Source organism: Myotis myotis, unplaced genomic scaffold (assembly GCF_014108235.1).
Source record: "Myotis myotis isolate mMyoMyo1 unplaced genomic scaffold, mMyoMyo1.p scaffold_m19_p_6, whole genome shotgun sequence".
NCBI lineage: Eukaryota > Metazoa > Chordata > Mammalia > Chiroptera > Vespertilionidae > Myotis > Myotis myotis.
The window spans coordinates 7,853,084-7,868,500 of NW_023416368.1; the positions used below are offsets into that span (position 1 = coordinate 7,853,084).

Here is a 15,417-nt window from a genome sequence, read left to right on the forward strand (position 1 = left end):
ATAAACCAGGCAATGGCATGGAATCATCTTTGCTTATTTTTTTAATCCACTCAACAAACAATTTTTAAGCGGTGTGTCAGGCCTCATGCTCCGCAAAAATCTCTGAGCACATGAAACTAATAATTTAGTGATGGTACCAGTGGGAACGCCCATGTCACCTTAGGAGCTTGACCTTTTCCGCGTGTATTTAGCAAACAGCCTCCTCCAATCCAGGCTCATGTCTACCTGCACCCAGGTCCCTAACTCACCTTTAGCCTGTTGGTCATGGCAAATTTAGCCTCGCCCTGGGACAGTTCCTGAGTTAAAGGGCCACAGTGCTGGATGATCTGACATTTTTCTGGAGATTTCTTTTTCAGAAAAGATAAGAGAGACACCAGCAAGGGACTGTGTCAATCACAGACTCACTTCCTGATGCCAGCAGACATTGGCCAGAGCGGTAACCAAAAATACACACTTGGAACCCAGCAGAAGCCATGTGGGAGAGCACACCCCCTACCCCCCTAATGTCGCTGATTACTGCTCCGGCAGGCGTCACCTATGGGATATTATGCCTCGGGACCTATGACCATCAGGCCATCATCTGGGAGGCAAATGAGGGTGCCCAGGGCAGCGATGAATCACGAGGCCAGACAAATGCGCGCACTTCACTTCAGAACAATTCCATAAACAACCCCCAGCCCCCACTGCCTCCCCCTTGCTCCTGAGGTTTCATCTCCTAATTGCAAAAGCTTTTTGGCATGGGGATGTCTTTGTGAAGAAGAGAGGACTCAATTTGGGCCATCTCTCTAAAGAAGACACGGGAACAAGGACGCTTCTCCAATTAATCAGCAAATGCTTGGCTCCAGCTTTCGGCCAGAGGATCGATTTACATAAAACTACTTCTCGAGATGAATCTGCCTCCCTCAGCTCCCCCTGCAGTCCCCTTGTCCAGCCAGAATTAGACATGCTGCCGGGTTTCAGATTGACAGTGTCAGTTACGACAATCAAATTACGGATGAAAGCCTCAGAGGGCGGCCAGGGGAGAGGGACGCAGGGGACGGGGGGGGGGGGGGGGGGGGCGCATGTCAGCTGGGAGGAGGGTGACCGCACAGAAATAGGCTTTCTCACCTAAACTCCACTGGGCAGACACATAGCTTCAAACAACAAAAAACCACTAGTCAACATCCTTTTGAACTAGGTGGACACGTCCCACACACACCCCCTACCCCCAACCAAAATCAATAAATTAGACCAAAACACCTCATTGGGCCTAAAACTTGGCAGGGGACTATCAGATACAAAATTAGATCCTTCAAGCAGATGGCTTTCTGCACCAGATTTCTGCACACCCTCTAAGGGCACCGAAATCGCAACTGTGCCCCCTGAAGGGTACATGGTGATGGATGCACGGACTTGATTCCAGTCAGATGCTTGTAGCCGGGGTCCCCGTGATGCTTCCTGGACTACTTCGTTAAGCAGGGCTGTGTCTGGACAGAACAGAAGGCACAACTGGGCTGATAATGACAGCTCCCAGTCCGTCTGATAGCACTGCCTTGTGGGTAAATGGTAGTAATCCCAGGGGTCAGTGTGCTGCTGAGGGGCCCGGCCTCTGCCCCATTGGCAAGGGATGATCCGTCGATTGTAATGCTGTTTCGTGACCATGGAGAGCCTTGGTTGAGCTGCATATGGGAGTGGAATGGAGAAAGCTCCTGTTTGGGCTGGAAGCATCGGTTAGCCCTGCCAGCCCTGATGGGTGTTGGTTCAGAGAGGGTCACATTCAATCCGGTGTCTGGAAGGAGGCCCTGTGCTCACAGTTCAGGCCATGGCTTGCTTCCCTGAATCCAGAGGTTTCTGTCTTGACTGGCTCCCCTTCATATTTCTTGCTATACACCCCAAACCCCCAAGGAGTCCCACAGATTGGTTCTCACATCTGAAACTCTCTCCCCCTCTTGGCAACGAGTAGGCACCCAGCTACAGCATCCGGCTCCCCACCTTGTTCTAGAACTGCCCTGTGCAGTATAGCAGGCACCAGGCCCGCGTGGTTGTGGAGCCCTTGAACTGAGATGTGCGTAAAGTACACACCAGATTCCAAAGACTCGGTATAAAAAAAAATGTAAAGTATCTCATTAATAATCTCTATATTGTTGCATGTTGGAATGATAATATTTTGGATATATTGAGTTAAGTAAAATAATCTATTAAAGTTAATTTTAACTGTTACGCTGTTTTTAATGCGGCTAATGAAAAAAATGTAAATTGCATGGGCGTCTCCTGTATTCCCATGGGAGAATGCCGTTCCAGAATTAGCTGATTTCCCCTGGAGAGATGTTGGCCTCCGCGCCCTTCAGCCCGGTCTGGAGTGTTCTGTTGGCCAGCACAGCGGGCTGCTTATGCATAATTTGGGGGAAATTGAGTTAGATGGGCCCTGCACTTGTCCAGCTCACCCCCTCGATGCTTTTATGGTCCACATTCAGCCTGATTTACTTACTCACTTTAATCTGGGTAATCCTGATGCGCTTGAGTTTGTGATCTCCAGAACGTCTGCCCATAAAGAGACAAAACAGGGCCCCATTGGTAACTCATCACAGACAAACCCACACCCCAAGGCCAAGTGCAGCCTTCGCAGCACCCACAGCCCTCAGGCCCCCGAGGGGCCCTTAGCGCCGTGTGCCGAACCCAGGCCTCGTCGCGGTCACCGCTCTGGACCTGCTCGCATCCCAGCTGCTCGGTCCTGCCCCTGGCCTGCCCGCCAGGGCTTTCTCCCCCTGCCGTAGCCCTTCTGGAGAGCTGTGGGAAATCGCCCGTCCACAAGGCCCACCAGGAAGATCCTAATCCCGGCAGGTTTGGGAGGGTCCAGGGTACTGTGCTTGCTTTCTCCTGCCACGTTGCTGGGATCCCAGGGAAGGGTGTCAGAGTCTCCACACTGGGCCACAGAGTGGCTTTCTAGAATATAGACCTGCCATTCTCCACCCCTCCAGCCATCTGTGAAAGGAGACATAATCCACAATGCCATGATCACACCTATTTTTTTTTATAAAGGGATCTGTATTTCTCACAGCACCATCAGTGAACACTGACAAGGGCGTCCCTGAGTCCTCCTGGGAGGACTGTCAACTCTTGACATGCCAACTCTTGGAAACATCTTCGAACTGTCCTGATTTCTATCCGACTGTCCACTTGGAAAGATAACACCAAAGCACTTGACGAATCAGGCCCGCCTCCCTACAAGGGCCATGACTGATAGTGCCATCTTCCCCCCCCCCCCCCCCACCAAATCTAAAGGGCATTCGGGGCCTCGTGTCAAACCACGCTGTGCATTCTTTTCCATGTTGGTTAGGAACAATGTGCAGTGTGAGTTTAGATACATACGGGCTTTCTTCTTGTTGCAGAGGAAAAGCTGAACAGCAGCTCTTGCTTTTTGAGGTGTCTGGGTGTTTATTTTACCTTCACCTATGTAAGGGGTCTGTGCAATTGTATCAGGGGTTGATGAGAAGGCCAGCTCCAGGAGGACAGGAACTTGGTCTGTTCACCTCTGTATCTCAACACGTTACATGGTGTAGCACATAGTAGGTGCTCATAAAATGAATTGAGTGCCTACTGTGTGCGTGAAATAAGACTCTGAGCCGACATTTACTCAGCTGGTATGGAATATCTGAAGGGTAGGACTTTTCTCATGGGCTTCTCAGAGAAGGCATGACACGAGGAGCTCTTATTGATGTCTTTCATTCAATAACTTAGAGCATCCGGGGAGCAAGCAATATAAACTCCTGCTGCCATGAAATGTTCAGAAGCCCAACTGGAGCAGTGGGGATAATTGTGGTGTTTTGTCCCCCACTGAGACTCTGATTCTCTGGATCTCAGGAAATGACTCAGTTACTCCGTGTGATCTCCCTGCGACAAAGGATGCCATTGACCAGACATCCCACTGGGGGCACCGGGGCTTCTGAGCTGGGTTAGATGCATTTGGTTTTGACAGTGACCCAACTGCAAACACTTAATCTTGCTTATTAAGATAAACTGTCTGCAAAAGACATGTGCCTTTTAAAATGAATCCTCCCTGAAGTCCACATTGTAAAATCCCCAGGGAACAGTTTTTCCTGCATGTCTGTCCCTCCTGCTGTGTAAGTAAGCAAAGCGATACCTTCCTCTTTGGTTCCTAGAGCGGAGTGATGTGTGATAGTTACTCTACAATGGGAGTTGGGGATGAGGAGAGCAGGGGTCACCTTTGCCTGGGATGGTAGTACTGAGAGTACAAGAAATTGTAGATTCATGGATTATCCATCAGAAATTCAGAAGTCCCTAAATGAATTTTGATTGATACCTACTCTACCAGTGGGCAGGTTTCCTCCTACTAGGCAGTGACCAGGACAGTAATTTTAATATAAATTCAGCCCAAAGAGAATGAGAGCGGTAATCCACTGCCCTGGTCCCAAATCCAGTCATGGTTCCAATTATAGTGGATCCAAATTTGCTAATCAAGAGTTAATTTTTTTTTTTCTGAAAAGGCACCTTGTTGGTTTCAGTGCAAGGGGTTTGCGGACTGGGTTGTTTCCATGTTCTTTGGCGGCCTCTTGATCTTTGGTCCTGGATATGTCATCTTTTGGGAATGATTTTGTTAATCTTCTGAGAACTTCTTGATTCAGGAGAACTGCCCTTGAAACCTTCTTAGGAAATGGTTTGGGTTGGAGTCCGGGGCCCCCTTTTCTGACACTGGCTCCATCTCCTGCTTCTTGGACTTTGCAGCAAAGTGTCCTTGGGTTCCTGGAGTCAGCTCATCCCTCCCCCTGGAGAACAGGCTGAGCGAGCGGGGGAGTTGGCACTTCTCTCTAACTAAGGGCTGCCGGGTGCAGGGCTGCAGAGGTTAGAGACAGGAGCGCCCAGGGGATTGGGCTGAGCCAGGACTGAACCTAAGTGTCCTGTGTGCCCCTTCTCCATCCTGCGCCCTCCCTCCCTTAATGGTCTCTCCCAGGAGCAGTTTGTGAGTCCTCCCTGGGCTGTGTCTGCTTCTGAGAGCGTCCACCCAAAGGCAGACCCCATTCTCCTAGACCAGTGATGGCGAACCTTTTGAGCTCGGCATGTCAGCATTTTGAAAAACCCTTACTTAACTCTGGTGCCGTGTCACATATAGAAATTTTTTTTGTATTTGCAACCATAGTAAAACAAAGACTTATATTTTTGATATTTATTTTATATATTTAAATGCCATTTAACAAAGAAAAATCAACCAAAAAAATGAGTTTGCATGTCACCTCTGACACACGTGTCATAGGTTCGCCATCACAGTCCTAGACTAAAAAAATGGGTCCTCCTTTCTGGATGATCAAGGAGGGAAGCCTTCATCCCTCCCCCGGATCTTATGGAAAGAATATTAGCAGCATTTGTGTGTGTTATTCTTTGAAGAATTACAGGCACATGTCCTGAGGGTGGTGCTAAACTATGTTTTCAGCAGGGTGAATTCAGGACTCCATGTGGGGGGAGGGATCCAAGAAATAAACACAGACATTCCCTGTCTACAGGGCTCCAGGTGCAAAGTGCACACGGGTATCAACTCACTTTATCTTCACGATTAGCCTCTGAGGTCTGTAAAATAGCTGCCCTCCTGTAAACATGGGGAAACTGAGGCAATGAGCATGCCAGCCATTGGCATGATGATATAAGTAGTAAGTGGCTCCACCCATGTCAGAAACGAGAATTCTCCAAGGTTGAGGGAGCTTCCAGTCCCGTGTTGTACCTTCTGGATAACTGGAGGTTGATATCTGGGAGCAAACCGCCCCCCCTCCCCACCACCACCACCACCTCCTAAAAACTGCTGCTGAACACAGACAGGACTTCCTGGAAGCACGAACGTGACCGAGATAAGCACATCATCCCCAGGGGAACAAACTGCCTCTGCATCTCGCCTATAACCGTGGGGTGAGCAGGGCTGGGGGAGGCGGGGACTGCCATCCGCCGTTGCTCTGAGAACAAAGCAAGCCTGGCATCGCAGGGAGAGCCCGGGACACGTTCCCTACGCTCCACTGGAACTAGACAACCTTTCAATCCATTTAGCAAAGTGTCCGCAGTTTCCGTTTCAGGGTAGATGGAGCAATAATAAATTTGCAAAGAAAGTTAATCTGTGTCCAAAGCATTTTAGTAAATTAAAAAGGGGGTGGAGGGGCAGAAGGGGGATATATCGATTCTTGCCAACTTCTGTTTGACTTACTGTCTCCCTAAGAAGTCCTCTTTGGTCTTTAGTTTTTGGATGGAATAATCTGTCGGTTAATCATTTTCCGGAAACAGGAAAATGCACTTTAGCTAATGCAGTTCCCTTTGTTGCAGAGCCCTAATCACTTAGAAAGGCGTCCCAATTCATAACCCCACTTCCCAACCAGGAAAGCCTTTCCCACCAGCCTTCTCCCTTTATCTCCCCGGAGAACCCCAGCACACCTTCCTCCCACCCCACGCCAATCTCGTACCTTCCATCTAATGTTTTGTGTTTTTATTTTTTTTTTAAAGCAAATTCCCTTTTCAGGTCACTTCTCCACATGTCCCCTCAGGAAGGGTGAGGTACTCCAGCCCCAACAAGTAATTGGCCGGAACTAGGCTCTCGGGCACTCCGGATAGATTTTGTTATTTTTATTTAAGTGTCAGCCGAAAATGGTGGCTCTTGTCTCTCACAGGGACCGTACTTAACAATAGCTCCGTGCTCCGGCATCACGCTGAGATAAACACACCCTCAGGAACCCTCACAAAGGCCCCGAGATAATTGCGAAGGGACAGTTACCGAAAATGAAGCGCCAGCCCCGAGCCTCCTCCACGCCCCATCAGTAACACCATTAAAGCCGTCAGTTTGTCAGCCTACTGGAGGTATTTATGAAATCAATACACACTCCCACAGATGGATGGCAGCCGTATTGTCCGCCGGAGAGGAGAGGCTCAATGGAAAATGAAATTAATAAAATGTATAAGCAGATTGTCATAGAGAACAGATAAATTCCCTACAATCTACTGTTTTGCTCAGCTGTGGCAGGCAGGCGGGGGGACGGGGGGGGGGGGGGGGGGCGGGGAGGTAGGGAAGAAAGCTTACCCTGGGCTCCTTAGACTCGGAGCAGGACTCGGCGTACGTACAGCGAGAAAACAGTGAGCAGAAACCCAAGTGGCCGCCCCGCCCGAGCACAAGATTTTGCCTGGGTAGCTGCTTTTGTGGGAGATTTCCCAGCAGCTCCACCAGATGTGTCTGCTTAAATATTGCTTTCTCCTCTGCATCCCACCGTCCTGCAAACCAGAACCTTCATGCAATCGTTCTGTCTGTGTGGTTGGGGTGCCTTAGCTTCAGAGGGGTAGTGCATTGCTGGGGTATGTGTGTGCCCCTTCTTGTCGTTTCCAAACATGGTTGGAGCGGGCGGTTCTAACCCTGTCTCGGGTCTGCTGCCCCCACCTGTATACTGATCATCAGCTGTTCGCCAAGTGTGGCCTGAGTGTGGACCAAACGGCCACAGATAGCAGCCCAGCCTGGGAGGCAGGGGGCAGGGCTGGCTGTCCTGGAGACCAGCCTCTGCTCGCCAGAAAAGACTGGGCCCATTGTGGCTGCCGGAGCCTGGGGGACTGCCCAGATGCCCGTGGAAATTGCATTAGTTGGATGACAGGACCCCGGCCCCCTTCTCTAGGAGGCTGATGGAGAGCAGAGGCGTGGCCTCGGTGACACTGCCGACCTTTGCTGTCATCGTGGGCTTTGTTCAGCGCCTGACTGCAGGCTGGAGCCCTGCTCATTGAATCAGGCCCAGCCAGGGGAGCCTGCAACCAGGCCCCGTGTGCATCTAAATTGACTTATATCAGTTGCAGGCCGAGGAAACTGAATTTGAGAGGGGGAGGCACCCTCTTATTCAGCCCCAGAAGCCACACGTATTCTGACCTGCACCCAACCCCAACTCTGAGCCTTGCCTTGGAGCCTAACAGGGTCCCAGACAGCCCCCAAGGGTCTCAGAGTCTGCCAGTCGCTCAGAGTGTGGCAGCTCACCTCAGAGGTGGGAGAAGGCAAATGCACGCCTCGCCTCCGTGTTCCAGTTTCCCTCCTGCCCCCGGGCAAAATGTCCATCGAGAGGCCCAGGTTTTGGTGGAGGATGGTGGTCTGGATTCTCTTTCCAGCTGCATCTGGAGCTGCCTACAGCCATTGCGTAGGTGTCCATGGGAATGGGCACAGGAGTGTCCCTCGTGCACTCCAACTCTAGGACACCTGGCAGTTCAACACGTGTTTTTCTGTGACCCAGCACATGCTCCCTGTAGGACAGGAAAGTTCATACTAGTGTTTCCTAAAATAGCAGTGTGGGACCATATAGCTGTCTAAGCAAGTGGATGATATACAGGCATTAAAAGTGTTGGCATAGATGTACTGCTAATGGCATGAGCAGATGTTCTCAATATAATAAGTGGAAAAGAAGTTATAACAGACTATATGCTATGAGATCATATTGGTGAAATTTATATATAAATTACTCCTAATTGGTAACAGTGGTTATGTCTGGGTAGGTAAAATATTTTTTTTGCCTTAATATCTGAAGGTTTTGGTGTGCCCTTCAAAATAATGGAGAGATATAACTACAAATATGCACATGTGTGTAGGTATATAATATATGATTGGTCTATGTCACTATAGATATACATGTATGTAGGACTGATTACTCGCTGAGATCCCAGGCAGCCTGAGGCATGAGTGAAAACAAGTGCCTGTGTTGGGTCTCGCAAAAATATACATATATCTAAATAAATAAAACTGGAAAACAAAATGGAAAAGACCTTATGGTTCTTAGGAAAGGAAACTGAGGCTTGGGGAACTCTCAAAGAGGACCCGGCAGGAGGTTTGGGTTTGAGCCAGCTTGGAGAGTTCCTTGCCCTCCCTCCTTGAAGCAACACCTTAGCGCTGCCTAATGCGGGGTGAGGTGCCAATGGGACCCCCACTTTGGATGGTTTTGTGGAAATGCAATTTGAATTCATCATGCCTGTCACTAAGATGACCCAGGAGGCCCAGAGGACTCTAAGCGGCAGAGATGGTTGGTCCCTGTCAGAAAATCAGGAGGCCAGCTCCATTCCCACCCCAGATGACAAAGGCAGCGGGTCCCTGAGAGATGGGAGATGGAGAGGTGTTGACCCTGCCATGGGGGAGGGACACGTGCGGGAGGAGGGGCAAGGGGTCGTCTCTGGGAGGTGGCAAAACAGAGAGTTGGGTGCAGTGTGTGCAACAAATAACCCAGCGGCTTGGCTCCTGGCCTGGAGGTGCGAGACCACCCACAGAGCCCGCCCTGGAGGCGAGCGGCTCCCCCTGGTAACCATTTCAGCAAAAGCCATCTCTAAGGAACAATGCGCAGGCTTGTGGCAGCCTGGGGCCTGAGACTAAACAGTCCCCCAAACCGCCTGCACGGGGTTTTGTTATCGTAATGAGATGCAGACAGAGCCGGCCTGGTGGCTAACTTGGTGCCTCTCTTCCTCTTGTTTAGAGATCTGAGCGAGAACCAGATCCTGGGCATCCCGAGGAAGGCGTTCCGCGGCATCGCCGACGTGAAGAACCTGTAAGTAATGTTTTCGCTGCTTCGCTGCAGATGTGGCTCTCAGGCCAGAGCGGGGGCGCGGGAGGGGACAGCCAGGCGCTAGGCTGCGCCCTGTGCGGCCTGGGCCAGGCGCCTTGGAGACCCTGAGGGGTGTGCTTCAGTGGTTTCCAGGGAGCACAGGTCAACTGCCACGACGGCTACACACAGTCCTGTTCCTCCTGGCTCTTCGGCCCCACATATGAGCGTCAGCGTCTCAGACCCAGGTCGGAGCTGGCCCTGCAGTTACTCTGTGGCCTGGGACTCAGTTCTGCTTCTCCCAATGTCACCGTCATCTATAAAACTGGGCTGATAGCCTGGTGGGGGTGCCGATGCAAGTGAGAAAATATTTAAGTACTGCGTGGCACGGAGTAAATGTTCAACAAATGGGAGCCTTGATGATGATGATGATGATGATGATGATGATGATGATGATGATGATGAAGAAGAGGAGGACTGTGGTGGTGACAATTATCAGGAACCTGGGGGACAGACAAAGATTCAATTCACTAGATGCTTGGCTGTTGTTGTTGTTTTAATTTGAAATAATTATTGATTCACAGGAAATTGCACAAAATGGTAGACAGGTCCATGTGCTGTTTCACCCATTTTTCTCCCAATGGTGGCATCTTGCATAATGATAGTTTAATATCAAAACAAGGAAATGGATGTGGTATATTCCACCGACCTTATTCTTCAGATTCCACTGTTTTACACACACTCATTTGTGGGTGTGGGTGTGTGTGTGTGTGTGCATATGCGCACGTGCACACTCATGCAGTTCTGTGTGACTGTCTCACATGCCTATCCCTGTGCCCATGGCCTCACTTCATGCAGGACCATTCCGTTGCTGCATTTTGAACTTGCCAGATAGCCTTGGTCATTTCCTACCCAGCCTCCACTGTGCTGCTGTCAGCATCTCCTCGCCCATAAGGAGTGTGCCTTCTGAATGTTCTACCTGCACCACTGTGTCCCTGTTGTCAGGACCGGAGAGGGGCACAGAAGGGCTGGTTGGTGTGAGCGGGCCTTCCTGCCCCGGCCTCCTCCACAGGCCCACATTCAACTTGAGACGTCTTGAAGGAGGTTTTTAAAACTACTTTTGCTGTCTCTGTTCCCTCTAAGGACAGTAGGGATTTGAGGGAACTGGGAAGGTGATGGTGGCTTCCAGGTAGAGGCGACCTGCTTCCCCACCACTGCTGGGAACTTGGCGGGAAGCTTTCCGTGTTAAACATGCAAAGCACACAAGAGGGCAGAGGCATGTCAGGGTGAAGGGCGCAGAGGACAGGGAGGACTTTGGAAGGGGAGCCCAGACTGGAGGCTGCCCACTGTTTTGTCCGGACAGAGGCATATGCCCAGGAGCCGGAGAGGGCGGGCAGGGCAGACAGCCTCAGAGAAGGTGACTCAGCATCGTGCGCATAAACCAAAGCAAGCGGCTATGCTAAGGAGTCCCAGAAAGGACGACGGGAGGGGAAGTAGAGACCCTCTAACCCCCAGGTCAGCCTGAGAACACTGAGGCCCAGAGAAGGGCGGCGTTGAACTCAGGGTCAGCCAGCTCCTTGAAGGTCGAGCACCAGATTACTATTTTACATATATAGAGTGGTCTGTCTATCTGTCGGATCTCATGGCTCTAATCTTAAACAGGCCAGTTAACAACCAAAAAACACCCAAACCGTGGTGATGTATGAACAGGCCTGTGTAATTCTGCTGCATTTCTGATTCTCGAGAAAGTGGTTACATCTCACAGTGGGCCTCAGGGGTATCTGGAGGCTTGGGGTTTATTGTTGTTGTTTTTCAGTAACATCTTTAACCTCACAGAGGCCTCAGGAGCGCAAAGATCCGAGGTTCTGCAAGCACAGGCTCCCAAGTCACCCCGGAGCTGCTGTCAGGCCTCCTTCCCGGCCACTCAGCAGTGTGTCACTCAGGGGCCTGAGCAGCGATGATCTCTCTGGTTTATCTCTGGGGTCAGCATGTGGTTCTGTGGGGAGAGGGGAGGGCAGTAAACTCACCGCTTAACGGATGAATTAACCAGCAGAACGAAAGACGGATGGGTCACCTGACACCTCTCATCAGTTCAATCAGCACACATTTGTTGGCCAGAACTTATAAGTCCCAAAAGGGTAATTCCTGTTCTTAGGTAGAACTGGGGGCAAGAAACACGGGCAGACAAGAAAGTGTCCTGTGATTTAACAACCCGAGTGAAAAGTGGCAAATGAGTGGCTACGCATAGTAAAGGGCTATCAGAGCTCGGAGAAGAAAATAGCATTGGGCAGCGCTGCTAGTATCACGGCTTTGGGGCCTGATAGATTGATGTCTGATTCCCAGCTGTTCTGTGCAGCAACCTTAAGCACATTACTTGCCACTTCTGAGCCTGGATTTCCTCCACTGTAAGATGAGGCTAAGAATTGTACTTAATCTTCTGGAGTTTTTGTGAAGATTAATAATGCGTATGAATAACAGTGCTATGCTAACATGGAAGTTATTTAGAAAGTTCTAGCTCCTACTATATTCTTTCGTTATTATAATTGTAAAGACTTTATTTGGGCCTGAACAATGATCGGAATTCACAGCATAGACAAGGCAAACAGTGTGTGGAAAGTGAGGAGGAAACCTGTGTAAGGTGAGCCCCAAGGACACAGAGTCGTCTGGTGGGAGTGGGGTGGTTATGAGGCAGAATAATAGGTGATGAGGTTAGAAGAAGAAAAAGAGGAGGCCAGGTGGATGCGCCTCGCCTGCGAGGAGTGCGGACTTGCGATGCAGATGCTAGGAGTTAGGCTGGCTTCTGGCCGGGGATAGGCCGCGATGAAATCGTTGGCTGTGGAAGAGACACTAGGACAGGAGGAGGTAGGAAGGGGAAGGCTGGGCTGGAGGTGGAGCTGGAGTTCAACATGAGGGATCAGGGCTGGCACTCGGGATGGAGCGTCGGAAGTGAAAGGAGGAATCCATGGGGGCCAACTCAACAGAGCTTGTCGAACAGCGAGTTACGGGCGCCAGGGGAAAAGAAGCAGAAAGTGATGCGCTACGGGCTCTGACAACGCAGAGAATCACGGCAGGTTCTCGCAGCCATTCATCCATGCAGCCGTCAGAATATTTTCCTGAGCCTATTAAATGCCAGTTCGGGGGAAACCTCAGGTGAAGTAGATAGATCTGTGAGCTCCGCCTCCTTGGAGCTTCCAGCCCACGGAGATTGGAAGGTGAGGCGGGAGAGCCAGGCTGGAGGGGCAGGAGTCGGGCGTGGAGGGATGTCACGTCCTCCCTGGACAATGTGTGCTCAGAAACTCGGGGCCGACGTGCCATCCGGTCCCTGCTGGTCTACGGGCCTCAGCTTCCATGGGTTTTATAAGAGGAAGTCCAACTACTAGTAAATAATCTTACAGTCGTTAGAGAAAAGGTCATGTGGGTAATTAGAGATATTGGATTGGAGCTGGGGAGCAAGTTCAAAGAGGGGAACATCTGGTCAAGGCGATAATGAAGTTGTGTGTTTAAATCTGTATCCGTACGTGCAAAATGGGAAACACTTTGCAGAAATTACATCTGTATGAAACCTGTTAGGGAAGCACTGCCCATCCTACTAGACCTCAGCTACCCGCAGGCACATTGTCTTATGAGTGATGAGTGGCAACTGTTAAATCCCAGGAATGCCCATCCCCTCCTAAGTCTGTTCGAGAGCCAGCTCCCAGGCCCGCCCTCCGCTGCCCCTGTGTGAGCTGGGACTATTACTTAAGTAATAGGAGTAGAAGATACATTATTGGACAAGCAGGTTGTGAAGTGACTGCAATTGGGCCTGTCCATGATTCCATGTGCTTCACTAAGAGGAGAAAGTCTGCCCGGTGTGGCTCAGTGGTTGAGTGTCAACCTATGAACTAGGAGGTCATGGTCTGATTCCCGGTCAGGGCACATGCTTGGATTTCAGGCTCAGTCCCCTGTGTGGGGCATGCAGGAGGCAGCCGATAAATGATTCTCTCTTATCACTGATGTTTCTCTCTCTCTCTCTCTCTCTCTCTCTCTCTCTCTCTCTCTCTCTCTCTTTCTTTCTCCCTCCCTACCTCCCTCCCCCTTCCTCTCTGAAATCAATAAAAATATAATTTTTAAAAAAGAGGAGAAAATCCAGGACTTTCTACTTTTTAAAAAATATATATTTATTGATTTCAGAGAGGAAGGGAGAAGGAGAGATAGAAACATCAATGGTGAGAGAGAATCATTGATCAGCTGCCTCCTGCACACCCCCTACTGGGGATCGAACCCGCAACCCAGGCACATGCCCTTGACCGGAATTGAACCTGAAACCCTTCAGTCCGCAGGCTGACGCTCTATCCACTGAGCCAAGCTGACCAGGGAAGACTTCCTATTTTTTGTCACTTTGTCATTGTGACATGGATTTTCTTTGCTTGCCCTAACATTCCCCTTCAAGGAGGAAGAGTCTGTGATGTCCCCACTTTCCAGATGAAAGAATTCAGTTTCAATCGGCGGTGCAATTTGCCAAAAGTCAGCAGACCCCAGCGGGCCGAGGCCTCCCTGCGAGCCTGCCCTCAGTGGCACACCCGACCGTCTTTTGGACTGTGTGCATTGAACGTCTGTGCACACAAATCCCTCCTCACTCAGCCATGCCAGCAGCAGGGAGAATGGGTGGTACCAGGAGCTGCTGGAGAGCAAAGGTCTGACTCACAGAGGCAGGGAGGCAAGAGCACAGCTCTCAGCAGAGCAAGAGAAAGGACACAGGCGCTGGGACCCTGTGGGAGTGTGGAACCACCCTGCACACTGATGCTGAAGGGACGGGGTACCCTGCCCCCAGGCAGTGCAAGGAACCCCCTAATTGCTTCCTGCTTCTCCAGAGATGAGAGAAAGTAATTAGCTGGGGACACCACTCTGCAGTTACTAAAAGGTGACTTTACGGGCTGGTCCCACTCTGCTGCTGCCTGGAAGCGGGAGACGGGCTGTATTTAAAGAGACAGGCAGTTTGATGAGCAGGAAGAGCCGCTTGGAGAGACTGGCCTGTAGATAGCCCAGGGGTGGGGAACGTCTGGCCCACGGGCCATATAAGGCCTGTGAAATCATGTGGTCTGGCCCTGCCAAGGCACTAGGGGTGAGTTAATTAAATGTATGACCAAATACAGCAGGCTAATTTTAAGTTGATAATTTGGTATGGCCCATGAATGCTATTATACATATCCAGATGGCCCTTGGCAGAGAAAAGGTTCCCCACCCCTGATAGACCAACACTCAACAACACCTGTCTTACTGCTGTGTGTAAACGCTGTGGTAGGTGCCATAACAGACAAAGGCATGGCAAGAAAGAAGCGAGAAGGAGAGGGAGAGGGAGAGGGGTAAGGCAGGGGAGGGAGAGAGGGAGGAAAGAATCAGAAAGACATAGAGATCGGGAGAAAATTAATGGGGGCGGGGGGCAGAGATGACAAGCCACAGTCCAGCCAAGCGTGATAGGGGAAAGGCAGAAACCTGTATAGATGGTTGTTGTTTGGTTTTCTTACGTCCCTTCGGCCTGTCTTCCTCAGCAGTTGTGCTTTCCTGTTTTTCGGTTTCTATTTGCCAGGACTCTGCAGGACATGCATTCCGGAAGGGAAAACCAATAGCCTGTCCCTGGCAGTGCACAGAATTCGGAACTGACGGCTTCCACACAGGCTGGGCAGGCAGCTTTGTGTTCTCCAGTTTGTCTGTGTGGCTGCACTGCCCTCCCGCTTCCCGAGATGAATGAGGGCCGCCTCCGCCCCAGGGAGCAGGCAGTGATCTTACGTGAGGCTGAGGGAGGTGTGGGGAGGGACACGAAGCACCCATTCCATTGGCAGCATCTCTGTCTGCTGATCTCAGCAACCATTCCTTCTGTCCCTGCACCTGGGCCAGTGCTCACTCTCCTCGTCCTGCCCTGCAA

General features: G+C 50.8%; 1 protein-coding gene across 1 annotated transcript in view; it reads left to right on the top strand.

The window, feature by feature from the left end:
• The window catches only part of SLIT3 (slit guidance ligand 3), a 533,716-nt gene that overhangs the window by 365,773 nt on the left and 152,526 nt on the right, over positions 1-15,417 (top strand). Inside the window, exon 5 of the mRNA XM_036313891.1 lies at positions 9,450-9,521. Within this exon, the coding sequence (XP_036169784.1) occupies positions 9,450-9,521 (72 nt within the window). The remainder of the gene's footprint in view (positions 1-9,449; positions 9,522-15,417) is intronic.